Here is an 11,873-nt window from a genome sequence, read left to right as displayed (position 1 = left end):
CCCTCCCCTCTTCTTACTCCCCCCTCCCTCTTCTTTCTCCCCCTCCCCTCTTCTTACTCTCCTTACTCTCCCCCCTCCCCTCTTTTTACTCTCCCCCCTCCCCTCTTTTTACTCTCCCCCCTACCCTCTTTTTACTCTCCCCCCTCCCCTCTTTTTACTCTCCCCCCTACCCTCTTTTTACTCTCCCCCCCTCCCCTCTTTTTACTCTCCCCTCCCCTCCCCTCCCCTCCACTCTTTTTACCCCCTCCCCCCCCTCTTCTTACCCCCTCCCCCCCCTCTTCTTACCCCCTCCCCTGTAGGTGGCCGAGCTGCACTCCAGTCCGCGGTCCCGGCCGGAGTGATAGGAAGGTGCTCAGTGTGCACCTTCCTGTCAGTCCGGCCGGGTACAGGAAACAGAAACTCCTGTTCCGCGCGGAACAGGAGTTTCTGTTTCCTGTACCCGGCCGGACTGACAGGAAGTGCACACTCAGTCAGTGTGCACCTTCCCATCACTCCGGCCGGGACCGCGGACCGGAGTGCAGCTCGGCCACCTACAGGGGAGGGGAGGGAGAAGCAGCTGCAGCCGCCTGAGCGCTCTTTACAGAGCGCTCGGTGGCTGCAGCATTTAAAGGGCCGGCCCGCCGCGGCCGGTCCTAAAATAATTTCGGGCGGCCTGGGGGGCAATTGCCTCCCTGCCCCAGCCCGCCCCTGGCCTAGGTTAATACTGGAGCTAAGGGTTAACCGAAGAAAATTTCATAGTTAACAACAGATGTGATGGTATGTAATAAAACTTAATAGTTTAAATGAATTTTTAGGCCTAGACCTTGATGACTCAAAGTGATAAAAATACCATACCTGTTCCTGTAATAAAAGACCTTGAAATAACAACTTTAGCACAGAAAAGCGAGAAACCGATGCACTCTGTAAAGCCAAAATATGTGACAGCGTGATTATATGGGAAATGATTAGTACATATGTTGATGTACCGGGTATTATGTTTAGACAAAGTATTTATTTGTATATGTGACGTATAACAGTATGTATTTATTAGTTAAATATATTTATAGAAACCGTATGTTTATAATGGTAGTGGATGTTTTTTAAGGTTAGTAAAATAAATTTAATTGGCTAACATTGATAGAAAATCAAAAGGCTGGTATTTAAACAAGTTAAATATAGCCCCAAACTGATGAGTAGGTATCAGTAGTAACCGAACAGGGAATATACATAAAAGCAGGTAGAATTCGTGTAAGATAGGCCTAAGTGCATACTGTAGCCTATTTTAATAAGATCTAACCGAATATGTGTTAGAGCATAGTGTTCGTGCTTAATTTATACGAAATATATTGGTCCTGGTTGACCGAACGGAATAAGAGGATACCGGTCATAATATTGTGTATAAACTGTATATGCCAATTCGGTAAATTACGTACTAATATGTAAACGAGGTGAGAAAGTGCCGGGCGTTCGTCTGTTTAGTGCGAACGCTGAATTCGTTTAAACGAGCATGTAATAGTACGAGTAGGTTTAGGGAGCCTACCCCCACGTTTTTAGGCCCGAACGGCGGGAAATCGCAGAACGCTATTTCCTTCGCCTAACTCACGTGTACGTGCCGGTCTCGCGACCGGAAAACCGATAGGAGGGCCTCTAACGGACGGAGAGCTGTTGCAGGATGTCAGACTGCTGGAAACAGGAGAAATTCTGGCGGGAAGCTGGACCGGAAGTGCTGGTTGCTATGGGGACAAGACAATCAGCTGAACGGCAGAGGGGCTGGGAGTTTAAGTAGGGGACTTACTCCTCCCACAAATTTTTTTTTTACGTCTGCTTTCAGTGCAGATGTAATATTTGCACAGAGTTGATATTAGGATGGCTTAGAGTTCTGGGCTGCCTAATTCACATGTTCTGGGGGTTAAACTAGCGCTCAGCACACAATTAAAAATAACTCCATTTCACTCCTCAAATCACTGAAGTGATCGTGGTGGTTATTGTAACCCTTTAAGTGGCACAGGAAAAGGAACATAGATACAGGGAGTAAAAACAAATAGAAAAACAGATAAATAAAGACAGGCATTAGACATGAATTTGTAAAAAAGGAATTTCATATTTATTGCAGTATGTGTACCAGTAATGTGCCGAGAGTGATGTGCTGAGACACTCCATTGACATCCTTTCACAATTAATCATTTTCTTCCTGAGACTGGTGAATTAAAAGCAGTCACATTGCGGATTTGACTTACAATGCCCTTTAAAAGTTTAAAAGATTGAGAATTTTCAGTGGTATACTAGAATCTGATTCCGTAAACGAACACTATGGTCACCAGAACCACTAGAACTTAATGTCCCCGCAGGCTTTTTAATATAAACCTTTCCTTTCCAGAGAAAAGGAAGTGTTTACATTGGTGCCTAGGAACACCTCTAGTTGTACTCACTCAGATGGCCTCTAGAGGTGCTTCATGCTCTGCATGGAGGTGCTGAACATTCCCCATAGAGATGCATTTACTCAATACATCTCTATTAGGAGATGCTGACTGGCGCAGCTCTGCATTTTTGCCAAATTCAGCGCAGCGTGGGAGAAAACATGAGTTTAAACAAATTGTTTCTTAATAGGGTGATGGGTTGTTCCTTTAAGTGTTTCTTTAAGCAGGTATACAATTATTTAATAATTCAGGGATTAAGTAAAACACATGTAATATGGCATGTGGACAAACAAGGTCATTCCTCTAAGGGCAAACTCTTCAAGGTCACGGGCTGTGACATTTATTCCAAATGGCCAGATATTGCAAAGTTTCCCTATTTTTCTTGTAGGCTGGAAATTTCCATGGGAAAGGTCAGGAGGTATGTCGAAACAAGAACTGCAAGATCAGAACAGTCCCCAGTGCCATGAGAACATATTTGATGCTGTTGTTTGTTAATTTAAGAACTGCAGCCTAAGTGAAGAAAAAAAAGTATGTTTATTGAAAAGACCATCTGAATATATTGAGTTTCAAAATTATTTTTATATTTGACAATATATTTCTGTCAACATTTTACATGGTTTTCAATCCAGTATTTATATTTAATCTCAGCATATGGGCAGCGCCCTCTTTATCTTTTGTTTTTGGTTTATGTATATTATACTTTCATTGGTGCTTTATAAATGCCAGTAATAACTTTCCTTTTAATCTATCCCCTTTCTCAATGCTTTTTGATAAAGCGTAACTTTTTGTTATCCCAATGTTTCAGCATTTTGCATTTGTTGTCACTATTACAGAATTGGCTTTTCATTGCTATTTTTACATTTACTTACCCAGCCTCCTTCTCTCACTAGCCAACGACCAATGCTGCTCTCAATCACATATCTAGCCATATATTGACCGACTGTTCTGAAAAAGCCATGATGTCCATTGCGGAAAACATAAACAGCCATCCTGTACCCAAAGCCGAGGAGAGCAAAAATACGACCCCAGTTTACGCCAGTTTCAAAAATACTTAGAGAGAAAGAAAAAAAATTAGGCAGTTATTTGTGACACAGTATTTTTATTTAGTTTTGTCTTTTTAACACTATTATAACAAGTAAATCATAAATTAAACAATAAAAGAGAATAAACTTTTCTAACCTTAAGCTGCTCAAACAATCTCTCATTATACAAGTGGTCTAGCCAGCTCTGATCTAAGACAAGTGTTGTCTAAACAAAGAAGTTGGCACCTGAAAAAAACCCATCATAGCTGTGAGACACATCAAATACCACATACACAGGATAGTTGTTTATTGTAAACTTTCCTTTAAATTTGTAGTTGGATTTTATTTACTTTTTTATGAGGTTAAGAGAAATTGAACAAGGTTACATACAGTAGTTACCGTATATACTCAAGTATAAGCCGACCCGAATATAAGCCGAGGCGCCTAATTTTACCCCAAAAAACGTATTGACTCGAGTATAAGACTAGGGTGGGAAATGCAGCAGCTACTGGTAAATTTCTAAATAAAATTAGATCCTAAAAAAAATTATATTAATTGAATATTTATTTACAGTGTGTGCATATAATGAATGCGGTGTGTGTATATAATGAATGCAGTGTGTGTATATGAGTGCAGTGTGTGTATGCGTGCAGTGTGTGTATGAGTGCAGTGTGTGTATGTGTTGCAGTGTTTATGAATGCAGTGTTTATGAGTGCAGTGTGTGTTTGTGTATGTGTTGCAGAGCCTTGGTGGGGGGTGGGCATTTTTATTATTATTTTAATTTTTTTTGTTATATTATTATTATTATTTTTTTTTTATATTATTTTTTATTATTATTATTTAGATTTTTTTTTGTCCCCCCTCCCTGCTTGATACATGGCAGGGAGGGGGGCTCTCACTCCCTGGTGGTCCAGTGGCATTGACAGTTCAGTGGAGGGGGCTGGCAGAGAGCGCTTACCTCTCCTGCAGCTCCTGTCAGCTCCCTTCTCCTCCGCGCCGGTCTGGTCAGCTCCCTCTGTCAGCTCATAGTGTAAGTCTCGCGGCCGCACTATGACCCCGCGTCCCTCACGAGACTTACACTGGGAGTTGACAGGAGAGCTGACCGGACCGACGCGGAGGAGAAGGGAGCTGACAGGAGCTGCAGGAGAGGTAAGTAAGAGCTCCCTGCCAGCCCCCCTCCTACACAGCCCCATTGTCTGTATTATGGCAATGTAAGTTGACATAATACAGACATTGACTCGAGTATAAGTCGAGTTGGGGTTTTTCAGCACAAAAAATGTGCTGAAAAACTCGACTTATACTCGAGTATATACGGTAAGCTTTAGACGTTCACACCACCATCACTTTTAAAAACCTTTAAGGCTGTTCTATGGTAAGCAGAGTTCTCGAATGATAGGATTGCCTGAAAAACCCAAGGAATACACCATGAAGACGACTGAAAACTAGTTTATACAAACTGCACGTTGAAGCAGATTTCAAGTGTAGCAAGCACACAAGCAAATCTGCCACAATCTATACTGGATAAAAACAGCAATAAATATTTGTGTTAATGTATTTTTCTAATGGCCACCCTGTTCAGAGACACTACAGTAAAAAAAAAAAAAAACATTTGAGAACCACTGGTAATGGGAGATTATAGCAGATGAGAGAAGCAGAAAAAATATACCCAAATTAAGCACAAAAATGGGCAAGCACAAAGTTTACTGTTAAAATATACATTATTAACAATAGGAAAATGAGTTTGTGTGGCTAAACAACTAGAAAAAAAACCCAAAGCAACATAATTCTGACAAACGGTAAATAATCAATGTAAGTTGTACTAAGAATTAAGGAAAGGACTAAAGACTTTAGGAATAATAATAATAATAATAAATAAATACTGGTAACCCTTAGTAGTTAAATGAGTGAAATTACCTTAGGCTAAAGCTTGAGACCTGGCCGTAAGGATGGCAAATAATAGGAGGAAAGAATACAGAGAGTTACATGGTATCCCTAAACACAACATACTTATGACACACAACTGTTGAAGCACATAAAGTGTATAAAAAAAAACAAGGGCGGTGCAGCAAGACAAGGCTCAACGCTGTCATGATCAGAGGCACAAGGCCTGAGACCAAACCCTACATGACACCACTTGTACAGACAAGCCACCCCGCCCCATTAAGCCCGAGTCGATATGCACCCCACTAAAGTTACGCATAGCATAAGGATTGAAAACATGTATGTATTGTCGCACAAGAATGAAACGTACCCTCTTGGTTATGTACCCGCCCTTCCCTTTTTTATTTTCTGTACCCAACTGCCTTTTCGTTGACTCAATAAAAATTGTCAAATTGAAAAAATAAATAAAAAACAAACAAAAACTCCACTTACTGAATAAGCACAAGGCCTTCGCACAGGACAACACAATCAAAAATTATTGTACAGTGTGGAATATTTTCATGTATTTGTAGTATGTGTTGTCCGTGTGGATCAAGTGAAAGGAAAATGCAAGCAAAAAAGCTTTAAGACAGAATTGCCTTAAATTACTACTTACACCACTTGTTTACCTAAGATTTAAAGGAACTGTATGGGCACCATAACAACATAATAAAAATTACGTTATTATGGTGCCAAGAGATCCCTGGTGCTTTCTAATCTGAAGCAGTTAAACGATTTTCGAAAAGGTTTAACCCCAAAGGTTGCACTCCAGCATTGGATCTCCCTGTGCATCCAGTTTTTTCAACAGAGTTTCAGAAAGAGCCGTTCAGCTGACGCTCTGAGACAATCATTAGCAGCTCCCCATTCTTAAAAAAAAAAAAAAAAAAAAAAAAAAAAAAAAAGGGGTACGTACCATATTTTCCAGCACATAAATGTAATCATGTTAATGAAAATATGTATGCCCTGCAGTATGTATAATGTATATTCTGCAGGATGACTAATTACTTAATTTTATTCTGATGAAAGTTACTGTGTGAACTGATACATCGATACCACTACTAAAGCGGCTCTGTCATGGCCGAATCCCATTTTTTTAACCCCCCTCCCGCCTCCACTACTACTAATTGACCCCCCAAGTAACCCCCAAATGCCCCTAAGCCCCCCATATTACCTACTTTTTTATCTTTATTTTCTGCCTGGACCTAGGTCCTGGGCGCCCCCATCTTTGTGTGGGTAGATGAAGTCCCTGTGGGACACGTCATATGCCCACACTAGATAGTGCTGTGAAATTCCCGCACATGCCCAGTTAAAATCTTGGGCATGCGAACGGGAATTTCATCTATTCATTAATTCGTCAGAAAGATGAATGAATGAATAGAAATGTCACACGAACAAACAAACACTGACTATCTGTGCTTGTTCGTTCAGTTTATTACAAGGAGGGAGCTACCGGCGCGCAGTTCCCTCCTTGTAAAATGTAAAAATAGAAGCGTCCCTTAATAGCATATGGGAGATGGAAATCTCCCGAATGCCTCTATTCGCTATGCCGCGAGTAGGGGCATGTCTACTAAACAGTGAGCAGCCACTGTTAAAAAAAATAAATAAACTAGTACCCCGCGAGTGGGGGCTATTAAACTGAAGGGGGGACTGGCGGGTGGGGGCCCTAAATAAGAATATGGGTGGGGGCCTATTGTCCTCCCCCCGCCCCCCACCTCTGAGCGGCGTGTGGGGGCCCTAAAGGAGAAGGAGGGGGGAACCTATTGTCCTCTTCCCCGACCCCCCCCTCCACTCCCCACCTGAGCGGCGGGTGGGGGCCCTAAAGGATAGTGGGGGGGACGGGGACACCTATTGTCCTCCCCCCACTCCCGAGCGCCAGGTGGGGGCCCTTAAGGATAAGATGGGGGGACCTATTGTGTCCCCCCTCCCCGGCCCAAACCCCTGAGCGGCGGGTGGGGGCCCTAAATGAAAATTGCCCCCCAAGGTGAGTTTCATTCATTCGAATCCAAAACAAACAAAGTCCTGAATTGCGTCCTAACATGAATGAACAAACTGTTCTCATTCTGTTAGGATGCAATTCAGTAGTTTTGCCGGCGTTCTGTCTAAGGGAAAAGTGAAAGGAAGCATCGCGGGAACAGGGAGGAAAGCTAAGAATTGTGGGAAAATTTCTCTGACCACCGGAAATGAAGCACACTTTGCTCCTCTGCTGGTCAGAGAGGGTCAGGAAACCTCCATAAGACAAATAGTCCCTACTTTGTCTTATGTTTTAAGGAAAACTAGAGCAGGCAGGAAGAAATGAAGAACAGATCCTGAGAGAGGGAGAGAAAAGGAATCGATTAAAGAAAGGTAAGTCCGGCATTACAGTGCCGCTTTAGGGAAATAAAGCACAAAAAATTATTTGAAACATAAATCTGGCTGAGCATGCTATTATTTCGGCTGGACTGCCCACACCCAATTTGCATGTTACTGCATTGCTGTCTATTCTATGTGTTAATAAAGCTGAGTATTAATTTGTATTATTCAAATGCTCTGACTTTATTTTATTATATGTACTTCCAAAAAGTTTTCTTGCCCCCTTTGCATTGAGTTTTATTGAAGAAGTAGAAGTTTTAATCAACATAAGCCTTAATGCAAATTTCATTCTAATACTGTCCAAACCTTTCTTAATATTAATAGAAAGGAAAAAAAAAACAGTTGCCCTTCTTTTTGTACATTTCGTAGTGATGTATTATAAGAATTGATATGATCCTGCACTCTTCTGCCAGCATGATCAATTCAATATTGCTAATTATTACCTGAATGCAATCATAGATGTCGTGGTTTTATACAAGCCTTGTTATCTAACTTTGCATAATCTAACCTACGTAAGTCGTTATACTCAGTCTAGCTCTGATCTATCAGTGCAGACTTCTGCCTTTTGCCAATTACATGTATTCTAGTTTCAATGCCTGCTTGTGCATAACCTGCAGTTTATTTGATTTTGTTTTAGAGTTAATTCTAGATCTGTCTGAAATATCTTGTTTAAAATCACCTTATTTTACTTTAAAATAATGCAATGTATTTACATGTCATGCTTATGTACCAACATGTATGATACTGAACGCCTGTCGATGCTGTCGTGACATGACAAGCTTGTCTGTAGTTACCTGCACTGAAGAAAAAAAGGATTAAAAAAATATATTACCTGGATGCAATCTTCTTGAAATAGTCATAAGCATTATCCAGATTGGGATTTAGGTTACGCAGCATGTTGTTGAAGTCAGCCTCATAGCGGTCATTAATATCATCTCCAATAATTGCTAATTGCCTCCCGACTCTGTCTAGTGCACTGTGGAGGTAAGAAGAAATATTTAATCCCCTTTACAGTGCGCATTTGGTCTTCGCTTTTAAACCAAGTGGGACCATGATTATGTTCTTGCTTATTCATTCATTAATTAAGGATTATGTCACATTTCAAATTTGTGATATGGAGCTTACGATTACATTAAGGATTCGGACAGCGTTTTTATATGAGAGATGTTATTGTATAATGGTGTTTGTATACCCCTTGTATATGTATTTTAATTTGTGGAAGAACACACATTTCTGATTCAGCTGCTGCTTGTGAAACTGGATCCTTCCTGGAGAGGAGCACTTCCAGTGATCATTGAAGAGCACCAATAGCCTGAGAAGTCTTCACCTGCTTCATGATCAATCATTCATATACATATGAGTTTCTATGCACAGTACTACCCTCTGTGCCTTTTTTCTTGCTTTGTTTTTTTGCTTTATTGCATATTTATTGAATGAAGTTGCCTTGTACTCTCCCTGAACAATTTAATGTTGTGAATGCATTTTATACTGCCATTTTTCCCGGAAAATAAGACCTTATATTATTTATTGCAAAAAAACAAAAAAAAAAACGCACTAGGGCTTATTTTCAGGAGATGTCTTATATATTTATATATAGTCCTCACTTACCGACCGAGTTCCGTTCTTACGAAATGGTCGTCGGTAAGTGAGGATACACTAGCAAGTAGCAGCAAGAAAGCAGTTCTACGTTTGGGGAAAATTCCCCAAACATAGACCAGTTCACTAGTGCATGGAAGTGCACTAGCTAGCATGTGCAAGGAAGCAGGTCTGCGGAATTTCCCTGAACGTAGACCAGTTCACTAGCGCAAGATCCTGCAAATCTATGAATTTTCTAATTAGAATTTTTCTACTCTTAGTACTTTCTACTTACGATTACCCCCTCTTTTGCCCTATCACATTGGATTCTTAACATAGATTAGTTTACCAGTGTATGGAATCCCGTGAATCTATGTTTCGGGGAAAGTAATGAATTGTCTAATCAGAATTTTTCTTATCTTAGTTCTTTCTACTTAGGGTTACTTCCTCTATTGCAAACAAGGGGGATGGAGCAGCGCTGAATAGCTAAACAATAGATAGAAGAGGCAGCACACCTGAACATAGGGGATTCCTTCTAAAACCCTAAAAAGAACTTGGCAAGTAAAACAAAATACACTTTCCAGCCAGGGAGCATAGTGACAGCTGGTCTGATATATAACGGTATTTGTACATACTTTTTTTAAAAAGGTTCTGGTGTTGATGTTGCCATCCTTAATACAAATCTGAAAATCTAAAAAATGTATTTCATCTTTACTATTTTTGTGAGTTAAATGGACTCTCCAGTGCCAGGAACACAAACCTGTTTTCCTGGGAACCTGCGCCAAAGTGGTCTGGGTTCCTGGGGTGTCCCTTTAAAATGATAACCCTATCATTTGAATTTAGATAATTTAAAGACACATTGAGAGCTTTCTGGGCCATTCAAAATAAAAAAAAACACACCATCAATAGAACGGAAATATGTTACTAGGTTCGCCACTGCATGCTGTTTTATCCAGAGCTGGTCATAGCTCTACCAGATGTGAGTTGGCATTTTTAGACGTGTGTTACTTATTATATTTCATATGCTGCTATTGACCGAAGTTGTCCCACTAGCACTTTATGAATATTGGAAGATGGAATGTTACTACTTTTAAGACTGTGTCTTGCTACCTGGTATTTTTTTATTCTTTTACTGTTGGACTATATCAAGGACTACTTTTTTGTGTGTGTTTTTATCCTGCTTTTTCTCTTTGGCGCTACCTGTATTTTGTTTTATTTACTCCCTCTATTGCCCTATCACTTTAGATTCTTAGAGTTCCGGTCTTAAATTTATATTAGTTTACTAATGCATGGAATCCTGTGAATCTATGTTCATGAAAACTTCCAAGAACATAGATAAGCTGACTAGTGCATGGAATCCCGCAAATCTTTTCCCGATCATAGATTAGCGAACTAGGGCTTATTTTCGAGCAGGGTTTACGAGCATCCCCTAAAAATAAAGCTCGGTCTTATTTTCAACAATGTCTTTTTTTTTAGCAAAACCTGTATATATCATTTTATATACTGGTTGTGCACAGTTGATTATTGCACTTTATCAAATAGATAGTGCACTTAAAAATATTTTTATAGACTTGACACTGTTGTTCTATGCAGTTTAAATACACTTTATTTGTTGGTTGTTTTGCAGTTTAAAAGTATTGTGCACCTTGTGTCACTATTTGCTGCAACTTAAGGGCACAGTATACAGTTGTGCACAAGAGTTTGCATACTCTTGTTGAATTGGTAATATATTTACTATTTTTAAAGAAAACATGAGTGAGCAGGGAAGTTAGGTTGTAGGTTATAACAGAATGGCACAACCATTTTTTACTAGATTCCCTGTGCCCTTAGAGCTCACATACCTCCAAAATGTCAGTGAGCCACCACCATGCTTCACAGTGGGGATGGTATTCTTTTCACTGTATGCCTTGTTGACCCCTCTCCAAACATAGCGCTTATGGTTGTGTCCATAAAGCTCTATTTTGTTCTAGTTACTCCAAATTACAGTGTGCCAGAAGCTGTGAGGCATGTCAGGGTGTTGTCAAGCATATTGTACCCGGACTTTGTTGTGGCATTGGTGGGTAGAGGCTTCTTTCTGGCAACTCGACCATGCAGCTAATTTTTGTACAAGTATCATCGTATTGTGCTCCTTGAAACAACCACACCATCTTTTTCCAGAGCAGCCTGTCTTTCTCCTGAGGTTGCCTGTGGGTTTTTATTTGTATCCCAAACAATACTTCTGGCAGTTGTGGTTGAAATATTTCTTGGTCTACCTGACCTTGGCTTGGCATTAAAAGATCCTTGAATTTTCCACTTCAAACAAAGTGATTGAACCGTACTGACTGGCATTTAAGGCTTTGGATATCTTTGTATATCCTTTTCCATCTTTACACAGTTTAATTACCTTGTTACGCAGGTCTTTTGACAGTTCTTTTCTGCTCCCCATGGCTCAGTATCTAGCCTGCTCAGTGCATCCACGTGAGAGCTTACAAACTCATTGACTGTTTACATGCAGACATTAATTGCAAATCAAAAAGGTGTAAGGAATGAACTTTTAATTGCCATTTTAACCTGTGCGTGTCTGTAACAAGGCCAAACTTTCAAGGCTATATAAACTTCTTATCAGGGCCAT

At 40.3% G+C, this 11,873-nt stretch overlaps 1 protein-coding gene across 4 annotated transcripts in view; it reads right to left on the bottom strand.

Moving 5' to 3' along the window:
* Positions 1–2,422: 2,422 nt before the first annotated feature.
* BAK1 (BCL2 antagonist/killer 1) overlaps positions 2,423–11,873 on the bottom strand; it is a 48,091-nt gene continuing 38,640 nt past the window's right edge. For all 4 annotated transcript variants that reach the window (XM_063453121.1, XM_063453112.1, XM_063453116.1 and 1 more), the window contains exons 4-6: positions 8,520–8,663; positions 3,266–3,446; positions 2,423–2,906 (exon numbers count right to left, since the gene is read on the bottom strand). In XM_063453121.1, the coding sequence (XP_063309191.1) occupies positions 2,808–2,906; positions 3,266–3,446; positions 8,520–8,663 (424 nt within the window). In that variant the 3' untranslated portion in view covers positions 2,423–2,807. The remainder of the gene's footprint in view (positions 2,907–3,265; positions 3,447–8,519; positions 8,664–11,873) is intronic.

This window comes from Pelobates fuscus, chromosome 1 (genome assembly GCF_036172605.1).
Source record: "Pelobates fuscus isolate aPelFus1 chromosome 1, aPelFus1.pri, whole genome shotgun sequence".
Lineage (NCBI taxonomy): Eukaryota > Metazoa > Chordata > Amphibia > Anura > Pelobatidae > Pelobates > Pelobates fuscus.
The sequence above is the reverse complement of the archived record's forward strand: the minus strand, read 5'-3'. Positions and strand labels throughout refer to the sequence as shown.